The sequence below is a fragment of the Carassius auratus genome, unplaced genomic scaffold (assembly GCF_003368295.1).
Source record: "Carassius auratus strain Wakin unplaced genomic scaffold, ASM336829v1 scaf_tig00217263, whole genome shotgun sequence".
NCBI classification, from domain to species: domain Eukaryota; kingdom Metazoa; phylum Chordata; class Actinopteri; order Cypriniformes; family Cyprinidae; genus Carassius; species Carassius auratus.
The window spans coordinates 970-24,242 of NW_020528971.1; the positions used below are offsets into that span (position 1 = coordinate 970).

Genomic DNA, 23,273 nt, shown 5'->3' on the forward strand with positions numbered 1-23,273 from the left:
CCTCTTTTACCACTGTTTAAAGAATTTATCTTACAGAACAGGTGTGAATGAATTTTGGATAGCTTGAATGGTTTTGTCGTGGTGATTTTTTGAAATAACAGTAAAAAAGTAACCAGTAAATGTCTTTATTTTTTAAGTGCAGCTTCTAACCTTAAAAAAAATGTACACATAGCAGACAAGTCATTCTGAGGAAATATGCATAGTTTCATGACTATACAACATTATATGGATGATAGAAAAATTAAAAAACTATCATACATCTGATGTCACTCCTGTCCCTCTGTCACTGTGGTTAATGTGTGTGTGTGTGTGTGTGTGTGTTTGTGTGTGTGTTAAGTGAATTTAGGTGTGAAACTATCAGGTGAGCATTTAGTCTCCAGCGCCAACATTTTACAGAACTTGCCACTTTCCTGGAGTCTCAGAATTACAATGTGCCAGGTTCTGAGAGATCTAAGATTCCAAAAAATTATTTTAATTAGAAATACTATGAAGTATTGTGAAATACTATATATTAAGACTTTATATATAGGCTTAATTAACAGATTAGAGTGACTCGCGTGAAGGACCAGCACCACCTCCTCTTGTCCGATGGTTTGAGGAATTATCTTCCCAGAATCCGGGATTAAGATTTAGGAGCTCATTTTTATTCCACCTCCTTCCTGAAAGTCTGTCTTGCCGAATGACTAAAAATTAATCTTCACATTAATTCCTTAATTATTTTGCAATTCTTTTTGTCAGTTCTTCTTGACCTGTTTTTCTCTTCCAGCTTTCCTGGACTATTGTATAGCACTCATAAATGATTAAATAAAAAATAATGGGTAGTTATTAAGATTGATATGGTTTGGAATTGGTAAAATGTGCTTGGGAAAAAAATCACAATAAACAATGTTTTAATGTTTAATTTGGAATATTAACTGACATGAATGAATGCTATATAAATATTGTTCATGTTAACATAATGTTTATAAATGAAATCTTATTGTAAAGTGTTACTAAAGTTATATATATTATATATATATATATATAATATATATATATATATATATATATATATATATATTATATATATATATATATATATATATTGTTCTGTGAATGTGATTTTAAAGTCTAGATGATTCGGATTAACCCTTTTAACTGCCATATCATTTAAAACCTCACTGCCAGAGGGATATTGTGAATGCATGTGCCCGCTGGGCACAGTTTGCCTGATGCCACCGGGGGTGGCGATGGCATTGGTGGCTTGAGCCCGCCATCGCTGCTTGCAGCTATATTTATTATTATTATTTATTATTATTATTTTTCTTCAAGGTTCGGGGGCTTTTGGGGCCCTTAACATGCTTAAAAAGTCTTGAAAATTGGCACACACATTGGAACTGCGGCCATTAGGGCCGGGCAGAGACTGATACACGGGCGTGGCACAGGGGCTCTACAGCGCCCCCTGGAATATGGAGGGCCATATATCATACATACTTGCACATAGACATACGAAACTCGGTACACATATAGAACTCATCAATACAAACAACTTTCGTATTGCATATCATAGGCTCCGCCCAACAGGAAGTTGGCTATTTGGGGTTTATTATTCATATTTGTCGTCAAAGTTGTGGGGGCTTTTGGGGTCCTTAACATACTCAAAAACTCTTGAAAATTTGCGCACACTTTGGAATCTGTGGCCTGAAGGAGCCTGCAGAGGCTGAGACCTGGGCGTGGCACAGGGGCTCTACGGCGCCCCCTGGATCACAGTTATAAATGTTGATGTATAGCTCACACATACTTGCACGTATTAATATGAAACTCAGTACACATATAGATCTCATCGTGCTGAACAACTTTCGTATTGCATATCATAGGCTCCGCCCAACAGGAAGTCAGCTATTTAGAGTTATGTAAAAAGCGCATGCTCTGGAATTTGAAATACTTGTCATAGGTTTTTTACTCGATTGCCGCCAAACTCGGTCAACATGATCTCAAGACATTGGGGATGAAAAATTGCCAGGGGATTTTTGATATCTCAAACGGTTTGCTCGTGGCGAGGCTTTGAAATTATGGCGAGAAATGAGAAACAGGAAGTGTCTAATACCATCCACATACATTTCCTAATTTTAATCAAACTTCATCAGATTATTCATTGTATGATGTCGATCGCATATATGTGACTATTAGGAGTCAAAGTTATAGCGCCACCAAGTGGCAGCAGGAAGTGTGTCATTTTCAAAATGCTTTGAATTCAGCATCTTATTTTTACTCGATTTGCTTCAAACTTCATCAGAATAATGTTAAAACACAGCCGATATAAATCTGCTGGGGGGATATTGATATCTAAAAATATTGTTGCCGTGGCAACATGTCAAACTGGAATACTTCTCAGGTGATTTTGAGGCATATAACATGCTTAGAATTTCATCAAACTCAGAACACATATCAGTATTAGTGACAGCTAGACACTGGCAAAATTTCATAAGAGGGCGTGGAAGAGGCACTCTATAGCGCCACCTTTTGTCAAAAGTGGGGGGGTTAGTTTTAGCTACAGACACCAAACTCAGTACAAAAATTGTTCTTATCAAGACGGACAACTTTCTAATTCACAGTCATCAGCTACGACCAACAGGAAGTCGGCTATTTTGATTTGAATGTGGATTGTTTTTTACATTTCGCTGTGAATTAATGCATACTGCTCAGAGGAGAGTAACACTATAACACACCAAACTTGGTGTACATGTTGAAAAAACATTGAGGAACTTAAATTGTGAATGGGTTTTGGATAGCTTGGATGGTTTTGTCGTGGGGATTTTTTTAAATGACAATAAAGATGGAATTATTAATTTTCCTGCATTTTTAAATTCCAAACACTTCAAAACCTTTTTTCATACAGAAAAAAAGTTATTCTGAGTAAATATGCATAGTTTCATGACTTTACAACACTGTATGGATAACAGAAAATTAAAAAACTGTCAGACATCTCATCTCACTCTGTCCATCTGTTTGAGTGTGTGTGCTTAGACTTCCATTGTCTGAGAGAAATAGCGCCCCTACAGGTGCAGTTACCGGAATTAAAAAGGGAGGAGACTGTCTTTTGGTTTCGATTTTAAATCGGTTAAAATACAAATAAATACTTGGATTTAATTCACACTGACAAGCTAAACCAACATATATGATTATTATCAGGTCAGGGCTCATTAATAATTGATGTGTGGTCAGTGATACGTGAGAAACACGAGAGATGAATCACCGCTCTGAGCAGGAGCGTGTGGAATGATGAGCTCAGAAAAAAACGAGTTTATTCTTGTTTTATAGCTATTAAAAATAAAGTATTGCAGCGATATCACACAATTCACCAATTAGAGCACACCAAGAGCTAAATTAAGATGTTTTTGAACTGTTTGTGTGAAAATGAAATATTCGCGGCTGCCTATCTGAAATCACTGCCTCCGATCAGCGCGCACAGTGTCACAAGTTCAAAACAAACGAATTTATTCTTGTTTAAGAGCTTTTCAAAATAAATTATTGCCATAAATGCACACAATACATCCATTATAACACAACACGAGCTAAATGCAGGTGTTTGTGACCCGTTTAAGTGCGCAAGACTATTTGAAAGCGCGACTGGCAGAATAACATATCTCTCTCGAGCTGCAGGATTCTGCCTTTCGTCGTAAGAACGAACACATCACGGACAAGATTATTTCAAAATACATAATAGCTTGGCTAATATAAACGAAAACAGCCACGTGAACATAAACTGTTGAGAAATAAATCTGAAGTGGATCTACTGGATTTTAATATTAAGTGACCGCATATACCAGCTGCTTCTGTCTTCAATTTTAATCTATATAAAAAATTAAACTCATTCATCTTGGCTGCTTTTTTAATGTGTGTACGTATTTATTTATTATTTTGCTCTAACAAGACTTAATCTATATTTAATTAAATCAATTACATTTGATTTTACATTTGATTTGTCCATTTCTGCATCTAAACGCCTAAAAACCTAAAACATGCTCTATTATACTATTGTTAGCAATTTCTTTATCGTCCAATTTATCTGGTGTACACACTTTTATTTTCATAATAAACTCGTTTGTTAGATTATACACAGTTATAGTGGTCTATAATAAATATTGACAGGTTTTATTCAAGCTGTTTAGAATGATTGCCATAGGCTAATTTTTAAAAATGTAAATCCCAAAAAAAAAAAAAAAAAAATGTAAATAAATAAAAAACATTGGAAAAGAATAACTTGTACTTTTTTATACATTTTGTATAGTTTCATAGTTTATGCATTATAGTTATAAAAACAAATAAATTTAGCCACTCACATAGAAATCTTAGGCCTTATCCTTTTCTGACAGTTTTAGGGATTTTTAAAAATCCTAAAAAACCTTATTTGTGCTGCAAATAATAATTTCTAACTAATTTGATACTGACCTCTGACATCCTGTGACATGATATTTATTTGAATTTACATAATCTCATGGATGTAACAGTAAATCTGTTCAGCTCACAGATCAAGACTAAGCTGTAATGCAAGCAGAACTTTCACAAATGCTTTTAGGTCAATAAAATCATTACAAAACACTTACAAATCATTTAAGGGATTTGATAACACTGTAAAATAATGTCTAATTTGTTAACATTAGCAAATGCATTGATAACACTTTATAATAACTGCACTCATTAGTAAATAGTCAGTTCATGCTTCATAAAGCCTTGTCCCAATATTAATAGTCAGTAGTAAGCAGTTTATAAATACAGCTATAAATAGCTCATTTATTAAAAAGGAGAGTAAAGGGTCAGTTATCTTCCTATGAAAAATAAAAAAATAAAAATAAACAAACAACAACACTGATTGATACAGAACTCAGAAATGTTATTGTGGATTTATGATAAACTCAGCCTGTAAATGAATTCATTCTCCTCCAAGAAGACACAAGTAGTTCACACCAAACTTTTTTAACATGAAGCCATATACTGAAGATGTTAAATTGCGAATGGGTTTAGGATACCTTAAATGGTGTGGCCATAGAGATTTATTAAAGTAACATAAAAAAATACCATAGTTATTTTACTATATCTTTAAAATTTTTAATTCCAACTCTTCATAATTTTTTATATACCTAGAAGTCATCATTTGAAGGAAGCACAGTAAGTTTCATAGCTTTATCATTTTCAAGAGCCAGCATAAAATTAAAACTATCATAACATATAAATCAAGCTGGCAATTCTTAGTACCAATAATGGCCACCAGATGGAGCTATAGGATCACTTTTAAATAATTATTGTAGAAACAAGTATGATTTAAATCATTTATAGAAATCTTTCAAAGAAAAATAATATGAATTTTATGTATTTTACTGATAAAATGACCCTCACTTAATTAGAACAACATGCTGAAGTATTGTGAACTGTATATTAAGAATAATTCTTTATAGGCTTTATGGACAGATAAGTTTTGAGTGACTCTTGAAGGATCAGCACCACATCCTCTTTTACCACTGTTTAAAGAATGTATCTTACAGTACAGGTGCGGATGAATTTTGAATAGCTTGAATGGTTTTGTCGTGGTGATTTTTTGAAATAACAGTAAAAAAGTAACCAGTAAATGTCTTTTATTTTTTTAAGTGCAGCTTCTAAACACTTCAAAAAAATGTACACATAGAAGACAAGTCATTCTGAGGAAATATGCATAGTTTCATGACTATACAACACTATATGGATGATAGAAAATTAAAAAACTATCATACATCTGATGTCACTCTGTCCCTCTGTCACTGTGGGTAATGTGTGTGTGTGTGTGTGTGTGTGTGTGTGTGTGTGTTAAGTGAATTAGGTGTGAAACTATCAGGGAGCATTTAGTCTCCAGCGCCAACATTTTACAGAACTGCCACTTTCCTGGAGTCTCAGAATTACTCGGTGTCAGGTTCTGAGAGATCTAAGATTCCAAAAAATGATTTGATTAGAATACCATGAAGTATTGTGAAATACTATATATTAAGACTTTATATATAGGCTTTATGAACAGATTAGAGTGACTCATGAAGGACCAGCACCACCTCCTCTTGTTCCGATGGTTTGAGGAATATATCTTCCAGAATCCGGGATTAAGATTTAGGAGCTCATTTTTATTCCACCTCCTTTCCTGAAAGTCTGTCTTGCAGAATTGACTAAAAATTAATCTTCACATTAATTCCTAATTATTTTGCAATTATTTTTGTCAGTTCTTCTTGACCTGTTTTTTTTTTTCTTCTTCTTTTCTGACCTCATGACCCAGTCAGCATTTTTGTACAATGGTCAAGTCTTAACTTATCCATTTCTGTATTGCATTTGTGTTTGATATTTCTCATGGGTATTTCATAATTTTCGACTTTGAGTTAAAACAGTTTGAGTTAAAACTCTTTTTTAGCGCATTTCATCTGTAAAAGAAAACATGCCTAATAATTCTGCACATGAATATAAGGAGTTTTTCTCTTCCAGCTTTCCTGGACTATTGTATAGCACTCATAAATGATTAAATAAAAAATAATGGTAGTTATTAAGATTGATATGGTTTGGAATTGGTAAAATGTGCTTGGAAAAAAATCACAATAAAACAATGTTTTCATGTTTAAGTTTGGTATATTAACTGACATAAATTAATGCTATATAAATATTGTTCATGTTAACATAATGTTTATAAATGAAATCTTATTGTAAAGTGTTACTAAATATATATATATATATATGTTTGGGGAATATATATATATATTGTTCTGTGAATGTGATTTTAAAGTCTAGATGATTCGGATTAACCCTTTAACCGCCATATCCTTTAAAACGTCACTGCCAGAGGGATATTGTGAATGCATGTGCCCGCTGGGCACAGTTTACCTGATGCCACCGGGGTGGCGATGGCATTGGTGGCTTGAGCCCGCCATCGCTGCTTGCAGCTATATTTAGGGCCCGAGCCAATGGGCGCAGGGCCCTATTGTTCCCCTAAGGATTATTCTTCTTATTATTATTTTTATTTTTTATGAACCTTCTGGGGGGTTTTGGGGGCCTTAACATACTCAAAAACTCTTGAAAATTGGCACACACATTGGAACCTGCGGCCATCAGGACGCCACAGAGGCTGGGACCCGGGCGTGGCACAGGGGCTCTACAGCGCCCCCTGGAACACAGTCAGAAACCTTGAACCATAGCTCACACACACTTGCATGTATTTATATGAAACTCAGTACACTTATAGATCTCATTAAGCTGAACAACTTTTGCGCTCTATGTCATAGGCTCCGCCCAACAGGAAGTCAGCTATTCAGGGCTGTTTAAAAAAAGCATGCTCTGGAATTTGAAATACTCCTCTGAGGACTTTCAACCGTTTGCTTCAAAACTTGGTGAACATGATCTCAAGACATTGGGGATGAAAAATTGCGAGGGGATTTTTGATATCTCGAACTGTTTGCCCGTGGCGTGGCGTTGAATTTAGGGCAAAAAATTAGAAACAGGAAATGCCTAATAACATCCACATACATTACCTGAGTTTGATCAAACTTCATCGGTTTGTTCGAAGTATGATACCGATCGTATATATGTGACTATTAAGAGTCAACGTTATAGCGCCACCAACTGGCAGCAGGAAATTGAGTCATTTTCAAAATGCTTTGAATTCAGCATCTTATTTTTACTCGATTTGCTTCAAACTTCATCAGAATAATGACAAAACATTGCCGATGTAAACCTGTTGTGGGAATATTGATATCTTATATATTGTTGCCATGGCAACGTGTCAAACTTGAATATTCTGTTATGGTGATTTTGAGGCAGATCACAACCTCAGATTTACATGAAACTCAAAACACATATCAGTATTATTGACAGCTAGACAATGGAAAAAGCTTTTACAAGGGCGTGGAAGAGGCACTCTATAGCGCCACCTTTTGTCAAAAGTGGGGGGAGTTAGTTTTAGCTACAGACACCAAACTCGGTACGTATATTGTTCTTATCAAGACGGACAACTTTCTAATTCACAGTTATCAGCTACGACCAACAGGAAGTCAGCTATTTTGATTTGAATATGGATTTTTGGAAAAAAAATTAGCTGTGATTTAATCCATACTCCTCAGAGGAAAAGTTCACTATACTCACCAAACTTTATCTACATATTGCAAAAACATTGAGGAACTTAAATTGCAAATGGATTTTGGTTAGCTTGAACGGTTTTGTCATGGTGATTTTTTGAAATGACAGTCAAAAAAGGAATCATTAACTGTCTTGTATTTTTAAATTGCAGCTTCCAAACACTTAAAAGCATTTTCTCATACAGAGATCAAATCATTCTGAGGAAATATGCATAGTTTCATGACTTTACGACACTGCATGATTAAAAGAAAATTAAAAAACTGTCAGACATCTCATCTCACTCTGTCCCTCTGTTTGAGGAATGTATGTGTGCTGACTGAGTGTGTGTGTGAGTGTGAGTGGGGGATGGGCATGAGCTGAGTGGCAGACAGACAGGGAGAGAGAGAGGGACTTAAACATCTCTTTAATCACCAGAAAAAAATATATTATTTTAAATTGTTTTTTTGTTGTTGTTGTTGTTGCTAATTGTGCTGTTTTCATTACAGCTTAAGAAATCTCTTAGGCCTCATCCTTTTCTGACAGTTTCAGTGATTAAAAAAAAATTCTAAAAATACTTATTTGTGCTGCAAATAATAATTTCGGTCCCACTTTATATTAGGTGGCCTTAACTACTATGTACTTACATAAAAAAATAAGTACAATGTACTTATTGTGTTCATATTGTATTGTAAAAAACTTTTGCTGCTATTGAGGTGGGATAGGGGTAAGGTTAGGGAGAGGGTTGGAGGTATGGGTAAGTTTAAGGGTGGGTTAAGGTGTAAAGTATGGGTCAACAGTGTATTTATAAATGCAATTACAGAAATTAAATACAGATGTAATTACATGTAGTTTTTTTTTTAAATATATAAGTACAATGTAAAAACATGTATGTACACAATAAGTACATTGTACTAAATTATTAATTAAAATGTAAGTACATAGTAGTTAAGGCCACTTAATATAAAGTGGGTCCATAATTTCAAACTCATTTGATACTGACCTCTGACACCCTGTGATTGACATTAATCTGAATTTATATAATCTCATGGATGTAACAGTAAAACTGTTCAGCTCACAGATGACGACCAAGCTGTGATGCAAGCAGAACTATTTCACAAATGCTTATAGGTCAATAAATTTATAACAAAACACTTTTAATTACTTAACGATTTGGTAAAAAAATTAAAATAATGTCTCATTTTTAACATTAGTAAATGCATTGGTAGATACCTACAAAATACCTACCACAAAGTCTCTTGGTAGGAAATCCGAATCCCAACAGGAAGTCGGTTATTTAGAATTTTCTCTGCAAAATTGGCGTTGTTTTTGCCATTTTCTGGGGATGTACTTTAACAAACTCCTCCTGGAGATTTATTCAGATCACCACCAAACTTGGTCAGTTAAATCTAAAGGCCTTTGCGATGTTAAATTGCGAAGATCTTGAGGTTTCGTTAAAGGGCGTGTCCATGGCGACCTGACAGATTTCGATGTTTCGCCATGAAAAAGGAAGTTGCTGTAACTCAGACATACAATGTCCAGTCTGCCCCAAACTTCACATGTTAGATAAGACTTCTGCCCTTAACAGAGCTACATGCCCATATTCAGTTATAGTCATAGCGCCACCTGCTGGCAACAGGAAGTGACATGTTTTACGCTGCGACAAACTACTCCTAGAAATCTTTTGACATTAATGTATTTTTTGTGGTCAGTCTAATCTTAAGGCCTGAGCAATGTTAAATTGTGGAGATCTTGAGTTTTTGTTAAAGGGCGTGTCCATGGCGCCATGACAAAATTTGACGTCTCGCCACAGCAAGAGAAGTTGTTGTAACTGAGGCATAAAATGTTCAATCTTCCCCAAACTTCACATGTTCGATAAGAGTCCTGCCCTGAACACATCTGAAGGCCAATATTCCATTATAATTATAGCGCCACCTGCTGGCAACAGGAAGATTGGCACATATATTGAATAAACATTGATATATTCTACTTATATTTATGAGTTTAAACGCATATTTCTCACCGTTCACCTATTTACTAAAGTCACTCGCTGCCGGTGAGCCCGGGTGCGAGGGCCCGTTCATCGCTGCTTGCAGCTTTAATTCTTCTTCTTCTTCTTCTTCTCCCGAATGAATCGCATTTTTGAGGGCTTTAACATGCTCAAAAAGTCATGAAACTTTGCATACTCATCAAACCTGGTGAAAATTTTCGTCTGATATAGGATTCAGAAGAGGGTGTGGCAAAATGGCTCGACAGCGCCACCTATACCAAGAAAATCAACAGCCTTCCAGCTATGTTTCACGTACATGCACGAAAATTGGCACACATATGTAACACACCAATACCTACAAAAAAGACTCTTGGAGCGAAATTCTAAACCCAACAGGAAGTCGGTTATTTTTAATATTATGAGCATATTTTGTGTAATTTTGGTCATTTCCATGTGTTGTATTTTAACGAACTCCTCCTAGAGAGTTCTTCAAATCAACACCAAATTTGGTATGCCTAATTTAAAGGCCTTTGCGATGTTAAATTGCGAAGATCCTGACTTTTCGTTGAAGGGCGTGTCTGTGGCGGCCTGGCGAATTTCGATAATTCGCCATGAAAAATGAAGTTGCTGTAACTCACACATACAATGACCAATCTGCCCCAAACTTCACATGTTTGATGAGACTCCGAACCTGAACAGATTGACATGCCCATATTCAGTTATAGTCATAGCGCCACCTATTGGCAACAGGAAGTGACATATTTTACGCTGCGACGAACTACTCCTAGAAATTTTATGACATCAATGTCTTTTTTGTGGTCAGTCTAATCTAAAGGCCTGTGCGATGTTCAGTTGTGAAGATCTTGAGTTTTCGTTAAAAGGCTTGTTCATGGCGCCGCGACGAAGTTCGATGTCTCGCCATGCGAATAAAAGATGTTATAACTCAGGCATAAGATGTCCGATCTTCCCCAAACTTCACATGTGTGATAAGAGTCCTGGCCTGAACACATCTGAAGGCCAATATTCCACCGGGTGTGGCAAAATGGCTCGATAGCGCCACCTATACACTTTCAACAGAGTGCGCCTCGAGCTATGTTTCACGTACATGTAAAAAAATCGGTATACACATGTAACACAGCAATACCTACAAAAAAGTCTCTTGGCACGAAATCCGAATCCCAACAGGAAGTCGGTTATTTAGAATTTTCTCTGCAAAATTGGCGTTGTTTTTGCCATTTTCAAGGGTTGTACTTTAACGAACTCCTCCTAGAGATTTATTCAGATCAACACCAAACTTGGTCAGTGTAATCTTAAGCACTTTGCGATGTTAAATTGCAAAGATCTTGAGGTTTCGTTAAAGGGCGTGTCCATGGCGGCCTGACAAATTTCGATGTTTCGCCATGAAAAAGGAAGTTGCTGTAACTCAGACATACAATGTCCAATCTGCCCCAAACTTCACATGTTGGATAAGACTCTTGACCTGAACAGATCTACATGCCCACATTCAGTTATAGTCATAGCGCCACCTGTTGGCAACAGGAAGTGACATATTTTACACTGTGACAGACTATTTCTAGAAATTTTATGACATCAATGTCTTTTTTGTGATCAGTCTAATCTAAAGACCTGTGTGATGTTTAGTTGTGAAGATCTTGAGTTTTTGTTAAAAGGCGTGTCCATGGCGCCGTGACGAAGTTCGATGTCTCGCCATGGGAATAAAAGATGTTATAACTCAGGCATAAAATGTCCGATCTTCCCCAAACTTCACGTGTGTGATAAGGGTCCTGGCCTGAACATATATGAAGGCAAATATTCCATTGGGTGTGGCAAAATGGCTCGATAGCGCCACCTATACACTTTCAACGGAGTGCATATGCACTTTCAACGGAGTGTGCATCGAGCTATGTTTCACGTACATGTACAAAAATCAGTACACACATGTAACACACCAATACCTACAAAAAAGTCTCTTGGTACGAAATCCGAATCCCAACAGGAAGTCAGTTATTTAGAATTTTCTCTGCAAAATTGGTGTTGTTTTTGCCATTTTCAGGGGTTGTACTTTAACTAACTCCTCCTAGAGATTTATTCAGATCTTCACCAAACTTGGTCAGTGTAATCTAAAGGCCTTTGCATTGTTAAATTGCGAAGATCTTGAGGTTTCGTTAAAGGACGTGTCCATGGCGGCCTGACAAATTTTGATATATTGCGATGAAAAGGAAGTTGCTGTAACTCAGACATACAATGTCCAATCTGCGCCAAACTTCACATGTTAGTTAAGACTTCTGCCCTTAACAGATCAACATGCCCATATTCAGTTATAGTAATAGCGCCACCTGCTGGCAACAGGAAGTGACATGTTTTAGGCTGCGACAAACTACTCCTATAATTTTTTTGAGATTAACATATATTTTGTGGTCAGTCTAATCTAAAGGCCTGTGCAATGTTAACTTTTGGAGATCTTGAGTTTTTGTTAAAGGGTGTTTCCATGGCGCCATGACAAAATTTGATGTCTTGCCACAGCAAGAGAAGTTGTAACTCAAGCATAAAATGTTCAATCTTCCCCAAACTTCACATGTTTGATAAAAGTCCTGGCCTGAACACATCTGAAGGCCAATATTCCATTATAATGATAGCGCCACCTGCTGGCAACAGGAAGATTGGCACATATATGGGATATACTTTGATATATTCAACTTATATTTAGGACATTAAATGCATATTTCTCAACGTTCACCTTTTTACTAAAGCCACACGATTGCTGTGAGCCCGGGTGCGAGGGCCCGTTCATCGCTGCTTGCAGCTTTAATTATATTTTGTTTTTGAGTGTCACACATCCTCATCAAATGCTCACTGGCTATTTACCTAAAAATACATGCAACAGGAATATACAAATTACTTGAAATCTATGTCTACAATGAAAAAACATGTTTGCAGGTTTATTTGTGATAGAAATGCCAAAGCTTAATGAAACAAAATGAAAATGTCCAATAATAATATTTTAGAACAGTCATTTTTTTTAGCCTCTTATGTTTTTTAATTGCTTAAAAAAATATTTTTAAATAATTTCATATTCATTAATGAAATGTATATAAAAACATATAAATTAACATTTTGGGATATAAACAATGTATAATCAAAAGTATAAAAACATACAACAAACAGTTACTAGCATAAAAGGTTCATTTAAATTAAATTAAATTATTAGATTTAGATCGGTTAGCATTAATTAAATTATTAGGGATACTTCAAAGGACAATGTCATCAAACGGCCTCATGGCGGGCCTTGGACAATGAAAGCTGCCATCGATTCCAGCCCTTTAGCTGTCAGTCTGAAGGTCTGGCTATGCAAGACTAGGAATGCTGTGACTGGCCAAAAGCTGTGATAACCTCTTGCAAATCTCATCTTCAATAAACCTGAGTGAGGGGGAGGAGGAGTTTCTTGAGACGTCAACAGTGTTGAGGTCTTCAGAGGACTGTGTAGAATGATGGAAAGGTTTTTGATGAGAAAATGCAGAGGATGAAAGGGTTCCTGGTTGCCCTGATGTGAGCACTATAAATGCCATCAGCCTGTCACCCTCAGTAAGGCTCACCGCAAAAGCCTCCACCAGAGGCAAATTCTCAATGATCTGAACAAAGAAATAAATAATTATGTAAGATCATATACAGTTTGAACCTTTAAATGGGGTTGGGGTCTTCTTCCACTACTAGAGCTTTTAGGAAAAATTTGAATTAACTTTTATATTTTCAGCTTTAAATAAACATTAGTTACATTTTTTGTAATTTTGTAAGGTTATCAGTTTATTATTTTCTGGGTGTCACTCACGTGTACTCCAAGCACAGGTGTTCATCTGGGACTTTGTACCAGCTTGCCCAGCAAGGAACGTCTGTGGTGCCGTAAAGATTACAGATATGTGTGCCATTGCCTTCATGCTTTCAGCTCTTGAGACGACTTAACGATGGACATGACTCTCCTCCAAAAGCCAATAACCGCAGGGATGAACTTGCACTAAGCAACTCCTCCTGAAGGACATGCCTATGGAGCCAGAAGAGTCTCAATAAAGATAAATGCACACACTACAGTCACATATGCACACATAGGATTCATACATGCACACACATAATTCATAAATACACACACAGGATACACAAATGCACACAAAATTCACAAATGCACACAAAATTCACAAATGCACACACAAAATTTAAAAAGCACAGAAGATTTACAAATGCATACAAAATTCAGAAATGCACACAAAATTCAGAAATACACACACAATTTAGAAATGCAAACAACATTTACAAATGCACTCAGGATTCACAAATGCACAGGACAAGATTCAGAAATGTATTTCTGATGCACACACACATATATCTTGATTTACAAACTGCTTGCGGTCTGTGAACTTCACTGCATTTGTGTGTGAATTTTGAGACTCCCCTGACTTGGCTCTACACACAAATGCCTTTTTTTTAAACAGGGAATGATCTGCAACCAATCAGATATCTCCCTTGTTTTAGCCAATCACAAGAATGCACCCCACGACTCACTTTCCTCAGCGAACGACTCACTTACCTCACACAGCCGGCGACTCACTTTGCGCAGCCAGCGACCCACTTTGCGCAGCAAACGACTCACTATCCTCACCCAGCGAGCGACTCACTTACCTCACGAGACACGCAGCGTACGACTCACTTTCCTCAGCGAACGATTCACTTTCCTCACGAGTCACGCAGCGAACGACTCACTTTCCTCACCCAGCGAGCGACTCACTTTCCTCAGCGAACGATTCACTTTCCTCACGAGTCACGCAGCGAACGACTCACTTTCCTCACCCAGCGAGCGACTCACTTTCCTCAGCGAACGATTCACTTTCCTCAAGCAGCGAAGTTGAGCGAACGATTCACTTTCCTCACGAGTCACGCAGCGAACGACTCACTTTCCTCACCCAGCGAGCGACTCACTTTCCTCAGCGAACGATTCACTTTCCTCAAGCAGCGAAGTTGAGCGAACGATTCACTTTCCTCACGCAGCAACCAACTCACTTTCCTAAGCGAACGACAGCCGGAGACCCACTTTTCGCAGCCAGAGAGCCACTTTCCTCTCGCAGCGGACCACTGACTCTCTCTTCATGTAGGGACTGAATATTGTAATTAAAGTGACTTCTATATTGCATCCAAAAGAATATTTAGATATATTTAAATATTCAAAAAGGTTTAAACATTTTTTTTTTTTTACTTTCATTAAAATATTTCAATAAAATGAAATAATTGCCTATTGCAAATTTATGAATCCATGGTTAACTTTTTTTCTGCAGTTTCTGGGCTATATGTATTGAGACATTTTTAAATTCATATTTAGTAAAAAATAATAAAAAATAAACCTGAATTGTAATCTAAACATCTGTATTTTCATACAATTTAATACAATTGCTGTGTGAACACGTTCATGTGATTGGCTTATAAGTAAACAATCCCCCCACATGGGGTGCATTCTTGTGATTGGCTAAAAGAAGGGAGATATCTGATTGGTTGCTGATCATTCCCTGTTTAAAAAAAAGCATTTGTGTGTAGAGCCAAGTCAGGGGAGTCTCAAAATTCACACACAAATGCAGTGAAGTTCACAGACCGCAAGCAGTTTGTGAATCAAGATATATGTGTGTGTGCATCAGAAATACATTTCTGAATCTTGTCCTGTGCATTTGTGAATCTTGTCCTGTGCATTTGTGAATCTTGAGTGCATTTGTAAATGTTGTTTGCATTTCTGAATTGTGTGTGTATTTCTGATTTTTGTGTGCATTTCTGAATTTTGTATGCATTTGTGAATCTTCTGTGCTTTTTAAATTTTGTGTGTGCATTTGTGAATTTTGTGCGCATTTGTGCATCTTGTGTGTGTATTTATGAATAATGTGTGTGCATCTATGAATCCTGTGTGTGCATATGTGAATGTAGTGTGTGCATTTATCTTTATTGAGACTCTTCTGGCTCCATAGAGACCTTGTTTCATACCAGAAGTAACCTGGGACCCGTTCTTTGTATCTTGTTAACTAAATTAGCTGTATTTGATAGTTGACGATTTGGCATGATCTTGGATTATTTGGTTCTTCTAAACCCATCCTGGATTTTCTGTCATAACAACAAGTCCATAAACGTAAATCTGTTCAGGAGCAGGTGCATATTTTTAAGTGGAATTGATATTTCAAAATCTATCCCAGCCACTGCTATTTAGAGTGCCCTACTAATCTGGGGACAATGATTTAAGATAATAATAATTGAAAAATGTATTTGAAAATAATAATTTAATGTTATGTAATCTATAATACTATAGATACAGCCAGTTTTATTAATTGAAAGACTTATTTGTGATAAAATAAATACATTATAATTTTATTAGTGTCTTACACATGCTTTACAGTTATTCTGGGTCTTGCATTGAGACTGCTGACATCTATTAGGAGAGTGGCTTGAAGGAGCAATGCATATAAATAGATCTTGACCCTTAAGAAACTTTAATTAATGCTATTACATAACAAATCTGCTTAAAAAATAATTACAAACTTTATATTAAAATGTAAAGCCTGTACAAATACTAGTAATCGTGAATATAAATAATTGGGAATCATGTAAAAACTGTGCACATTCATCATTAATTAATTTATCTATCATAACATTTATGTAGTGTTATTCGCTTGGCTGTTTCCTTATTATACAGAAATTGGTCAAGTTTTTCATCAGGTGTATTTTTTTATTATATGATGTCATTACGTTTTTGTTATTAAACATGTTATTATACTTCTCTCTGTGTGAGAACATGATGTGTAGTGCGAGAGTGGCATGGCTTGTCGGACATAGCAATAGTAACTAAGAAGAGTGGGTTTTTGTGAAGGGTCAGTTACCAAGATAAAGTGTAGATAAAGTGTAGTACTGGAACAGTCATGTGATTTCAACATGGCTGTCCCCATGAACAGACCCACTCCATGTAAAATAAAACCACTTTTATTAGGCTACTGATTTAACTATTCTACATTTGTTGTTAATGTACATGCTTTTAAACATTTTGTGTATAAAACCTTTTTGAGGAAAAACAAATGAGTGCCCCTTTAAGAACTGGAGTGTGAAATGAAGTGATGCAAAACATGTTACACTAAAATACTGAAATTGAATACTAATTGTTGGTGCATGCATGTAGATAAATTAACAAAGGCCAAAGAACACATTCATTTCTCTATAATCTGCATAATGCAGAAATTTCAACTCACAACTCCCACTACTAATGTTGATTACAACACCATCATCATATCTTCACAGCGTGTGCACATTCATGAGAAAGATTAATGGAGAGATGAAGTGGTTTGATTATTAAAATCTCTAATTAGAAGCTGTCAAAAAGGCTCACGACTCATGGTTCGGTGAGGAATAAAGTCACTTGCCTGCAAGACTGTGTGTGTTTCGTTTAAACTACACATTTGCAAGCCTGCAACTACCTCCTTCACAGAGGGGTCAAAGGTTAATGGAGAGGACAGAAACACAACATGTGCATGTGTTGTGTTTATAATTGTGGCTTTAAATCCAATGTAGGTGTTTTTTTTTTTTTTTAGTTATACTCTAATGTTTTTGCTTTAGCTGTCAGGTAAAAAAGTTAACACATTAAGAACACAATGACAAACATTCAGGTAAAAATCTACTTTATAATGAATGCAGATTTCAACTAAAAGTTCAATGTGTTCTTACCTTAAATGTTTAATATTAGGCACAATACACCAGTGTGGGACCTTCACTATTTTTGGAATGCCATGTTGTTCCGGATGTGGGAAAAACATAAGCCAAAGGCTCCCTCTGTTGGATGGACAATGTGACACATTTAAAATTAATAATAATATACAATTACTAATATAATAGAATAATAATGAACCCACATTAAGCAGTTCGTTTTGCATCAAGAAGATCAGTCTGCACTAGAATAACCTGGTAGTCATACACACAACTACAATTAATCGTACCAAATAAACCAGGAAGGAAGGCGGACAACTGCATGACAAAATAACCCTATGAAACAATCATATTTCTGGACAGAGATGCGCAAGTGTCCAGTTAATTAATTTGCGAGGCAAATAACTTAATCAAACAGTAAATTAAAATTGGGCACCAATTCATGAAGGAATGTTGCTGTCGTATCTGAGCGAAAATTACATTTCAGAAATTGCAACGTACAATTAATTCCAGCCTAGCAGTTAATTGGCGCCTCTTTTGCAAACTAGCCATAACCAATACTTTTTGAACAGGTTCGCAAAGGTCTGAACGACTCATTCAAGAATCAGACTGAATCGCATCATATACAACAGATGTAATTATTTTATTTTATTTTATTTATTTATTTATTTTGTATTGTATGATGTAAAAGTTAACCAACGAATATGGACTAATGTGCTGAATCACTGCAACAAGTTTCTAAAATAAATTATTAATAATAATAATAATAATAATAATAATAATAATAATAATAATAATAATAATAACGTTATCGAAAAATAAATCAATTTTTTTGCATATAAAATTGCAGCAAACCATGTGGATTATGGATACACAATGACAAAGAATCTCTTTTGTGCCTGCAAACTGCTCGAAAGAACCGATTCGTGGAGATGACTCGGACAGCCTATTTGACAAATTCGCGCTTCAAGATGACGTTTTCGTGTAGCTTGAAAGAACGTCCAATCACAGCTCGAATTTTTCACTCGGGGAGAATTTTGAAAGTTCAGACGTGTTGCTGCTGTACATCTCCATTTATATTGGTCAAATATTTTTTTTGCAATAGATTTTGTTAATGCAATATGTCTGCAAATTCTTTATATGCAGATCAATTCAAGAGAAACGACGATGTGTTTAGAAACGCAATGGAAGCTATTTTTCAAAAGGTACGTAGATGTAGATGTTACAGATAAAGTAACGTTATATTGGCGCATTTTTTACCAAATGATATGTTTCTAAAAAACTGTAGCGAATATATGTGTAAACGTGTAATCTTAACAGAGCCTGTTTGTTACGTTATTTATAGTATTCTAGTCTGAATGATCCTGGGATAGACGTCTGTCTGAAAACAATGACCTGCAGGACTGGTAGAGGTAGGCTAAAATATCGAAATTAAACCTTCATATCTAAGCATTTCTACTCTCTGGACTATTACAAATAAATACATAAATATATATTGTGTTGTTTTTACCTGAACATTGATTTGTTTCTGAGTTTGTGTATTAAATGACTGCAGGTCCTGTGCCCATTGACAGTGTAGAGGGAGAACGTGAGTTGGAAGCATTAAAGGTGAGAGTCAATGTTGTAAATATAACCCAGAAAGCATATCTAACATGAATATTTTCTGAAATATTTAGATTTTGTTTATTTAATATTCATGGACATAATGAATTCCCACTGCAAATAAGATACTGGTGCTCTTCAGTAGGACATAATCATGATAGTTGTGGTAATACACAAGTTTACATTAGCTATGACCTGAAATATGGGTGTGTTTTTTTGTGTTTGTTTTTTTTTGCCCAAGTTTGTGTAAGTTTGCATAAAGTTTCTATCGATATTAAATTTATTTTCTAATATGCAGACTCGAGTTAGAGCAGACATTTCGATGAGAGGTAAGAAACAAAATGTTTTGATTTTGGGTCATTTCTATAATGCTATTTAAACTTATTTTACATGTTTAATCTTTTTATCCTATGTATTTTATAGAGTTTGAGGACCAGGAGAATGATCAGGTAGTAATATATATATATATATATATATATATATATATATTAAACACAAAGTATTTTTATTATTAATTATTATTTTTTTTTATTTCCACCAGTTTCAGATGGATGTGTCAGGGATCACTGAGGATGATCTTAATGGCTCAAGTCAAAATGAAAACAGTGAAAATTTGTGTAAGCAATGAGTATATAACAATTATATGTCTATTAGCACAAAATAAACATTTGAGTTTTTTTTATTTATGAACTACCCACTGTATGCTCTTACATTCATTTATTGAAGAAATTAAAAATTATATTTAGAGCTGCCATCACAATCATGTCTCAATTATAATCTTCCAGGGCACAGAGGTGATTCATTCCAGCTCTCTATGAATCTGAATAACACATCTGATTCTCTGTGGGGTGACTCATCTCAGCCTGAAGAAGAGGATGAAGAACTGGAGAAAACACTGAGCAGCCATGGAAGTACCCTCCTGGATGTCTATCCCAGCATGCTCAACCAGATTGGCGAGGCATACCGGCGACAGCACGTGACTGATACGGCGAGGGCCGTAGTGCAGAAGTACCGCCACAAACACTGGCAAGGTGGCCTATTGCATCGCAATGCATCCATTAAGAAGAGACACAGCTGCACTCTGAACAAAACAACAGAGATCTCATTTACCAGTCAAAGTCCAGTTCAAAGAAACATTAGCAACTGTTTCAAGAGCACTGACAAACTTAAACATTTGCTTAAGAACAAATCAAGGTCTTCGCCACTCAAAAATTCATCCTATGAGGCCAGTGCCTGTTTTTACTCACCCAGGAGGAACAGAGTGGATGTGAGCGGTGTGACTGATGAGTGTACATGGACTGATATGCATTTAACAAGTAAACCTGCACGTGTGATTGACTTCTCCACACCTGCATATAGTGGTTCCCCCTCATGTAGTGACCAATCTCCAGATCTGGATCAAACCTATGAGGTTGGACCAACATTTAATGCTATTCCTGCCTCATCGGTTCTTATGTCTCCACGACAAAGCAGAGCAGATCTGTCTCTTATTGACCGGAGAGGAATATCAGTTTCCTCCCGACCTCCCTCATTGGATAAAGACTGTTTCAGGGACCGCCTTCACTCTCCAGTCCCCTCCCCTCACTGTGGTCTCACTGGTGTTTTATCTCCTAGTGGAAAAAGTAGCTTCAGACCTGGTGTGCTGAACATGGAAAGACACATAAACTCAACAGCAAGTCCAAAGCGGAGGTCTCCTGTCCACCATCTGTCCCATCCTGAGGTCCTCAGATCTCCTTATGGTGCCAAACAGGTGCCATTGTCCTCACCCCGGTGGTCTGTTTACGACCACCCTGACCGAAGCTTATCCAAGGTGGAGAAATCCCATTTTACTCTATCCAAGCGTCAACGCTCTCTTTCTGGCCCTCAGTCCACCTGCTCATTCAGTGAACTGCAGATTGATGCTGAGTTCAGAAAGCTGTATCACCACTTCATCTGTCGTGGGACATCATCACCGTGTCCTTCCTCCCACTGTCACCTGTGTGAGAGACACATGAAGGAGCCGTCCCGAAGCCCCAGCTTTTTCTCCTCCAGCATGTCTGCTCTCGCTCTGACTCCCCTGAGAGACAAGCTCAAGAAACGCCCCCGTCAGCCTGAAGTGGAAGAGTCACTCCGATTCAAACGCTTCAGAGAGAGTCGTTCTCCACTTAAACATCTCCAGCTGAGAGACAGCTATATCACCCCTGGCATGTCAGAACCTTTTGAAGACAAACACACCATGGATAGAGCTGTCCTCCTACAGTGCCCCAGTCCACGGTTCCTCATGGGCACTGGAAACCTCAGAAAAATCAGGGAGGCTAAATTAAATATGTCTTGGGTAAGAGCAGAAACGATATGACTTATGCATTTTATATATATATATATAGTTGTAGTTGTTTTAGTATTATTTATTATTTTGAATTGCCATTTAGTCATTTTTGTACTTATTTCAGTTAATTGCCAAGGCAATATTTATAATATCCGTTCAGGTTTTTGATCTAATATTTTACTTCAACAGTATTTCAGTTAACAAAAAGGATTTTTTAATAGTTTAACAATAACAAGAGTAAACCATTGGTTTCTCCACTTCCTTTGCAGAGAGATGCCCCAAGCAGAGTTCATACAGTGGAGGGTTTGTAGTCACATTTTAATGTCTAAAAATACCTGCTCCGTATCATCACGGCCTCTGTATCTCGCTTACAGATATTACAAAATGTTAACTCATCAATATTTTATTTCAACAGCTGTATCGCCCATGAGACCCATTAACCAGGGCACCTCACCACTCTCTCTTAGGTAATTTCTGCACAAAGTACTGTTCATTTCTCACAGCTTTCATTTTAACTAGTCCATAAATGACTTTTTCTAGGGATGTAGCAATGTTAAAATTCTGTCTAATATAGTTTGCATAAATAAGATATAAAACTAACTTTAACCAAAATTAATAACTTTTTAAAAGTGCTATAGTGAATTAGTGAAAATCTGCAATATTGGCCAAGAACCAAAATGATGGTAATATATTGTGCATTCCTGAAAAATGAAGATTTTAGTTTTTGTGAATGATCAAATATTTAACATGGTGAGTAAGAATCTGTTTTCTTCAGTCTCTCCAGGAGGCGACTGCAGTATGGTCTTCTGCAGTGATGTGCTTTCCGATAGGCGTCCCACAGCCTGCATTTCCCCTTGTGGGATAAACAACGTGTATTGTGAATATATGAAGTTTCCCTTATTGAAGAAGCATGGGACTTAGTGCTTAAAAATCAGTTTTCCTGTTTTCTATTTTGAAATATTATGTACCTGTAAATGCAGCAGTTTGTTAAAATTTTGCTGTGTAAATATTTCCGTCACTTTGAAATATTATAAATTTTAATGCAACCCAGTATTGCTTTTTTAACAAGTGTCCAATTACATGTGCGTTGATGAATGTAATGTTTATCTGTTAATAATTCAAGTTATTTTTTTTTTTTTAATTTTTAATAAACAAATATGTGCATTTCACATAGTTTCATTTTGTGCATTCTTGAGGACTAACAGAAAAAGCATAACAATTGCATGCATTCTAAAGCTCACATAGATTCAAAAGTAAGAAACAAGTCCAGAAGCTTACAAGGATACTGAAACAGATCGGTTCATCGTTTTGATATTTACAAGCTGTAGTGATTTTACTAGAAAGAATCTTGACTAAAAGTAGTGGTTTAAAATCTGACAGCAACAGGAATGCTTTTAATGCAACTCTTAACCTGTTAACTGTCACTCATGTTTTTGAAGATAGAGATGAATGTGCATGATACAAACCTAAATTCATGACTGAAAACATTTTGTAACATGATTCTGATGTGCCATTTACATGGTAATGCAATGTCTGATTTTAAAATGGGTTTTGAAGGATGAATTTTGAGAT

General features: G+C 36.2%; 1 protein-coding gene across 2 annotated transcripts; it reads left to right on the top strand.

Annotated features, from left to right (window-relative positions):
* The first annotated feature begins 18,791 nt into the window (after positions 1-18,791).
* On the top strand, positions 18,792-23,223 carry LOC113100364 (uncharacterized). 2 transcript variants are annotated; one of them, XM_026265189.1, is made up of 10 exons: positions 18,792-18,999; positions 19,140-19,206; positions 19,350-19,402; positions 19,695-19,725; positions 19,820-19,845; positions 19,938-20,013; positions 20,182-21,710; positions 21,971-22,004; positions 22,117-22,168; positions 22,477-23,223. In XM_026265189.1, the coding sequence occupies exons 1-10, from the start codon at positions 18,916-18,918 to the stop codon at positions 22,514-22,516; spliced, it is 1,992 nt and encodes a 663-aa protein (XP_026120974.1). In that variant the 5' UTR covers positions 18,792-18,915; the 3' UTR covers positions 22,517-23,223. The 2 variants fall into 2 exon arrangements, with proteins under 2 accessions (XP_026120974.1, XP_026120975.1); XM_026265190.1 differs by having other exon boundaries at positions 18,969-18,999; positions 19,328-19,402.
* The last annotated feature ends 50 nt before the right edge of the window (positions 23,224-23,273 follow it).

Coding starts and splice junctions, on each gene's coding strand:
- LOC113100364 (XM_026265189.1), top strand. CDS start 18,916: ATGTCTGCAAATTCTTTATATGCAGATCAATTCAAGAGAAACGACGAT. Junction 19,000..19,139: donor TGGAAGCTATTTTTCAAAAG/GTACGTAGATGT, acceptor CGTTATTTATAG/TATTCTAGTCTGAATGATCC. Junction 22,169..22,476: donor ACCTCACCACTCTCTCTTAG/GTAATTTCTGCA, acceptor TGTTTTCTTCAG/TCTCTCCAGGAGGCGACTGC.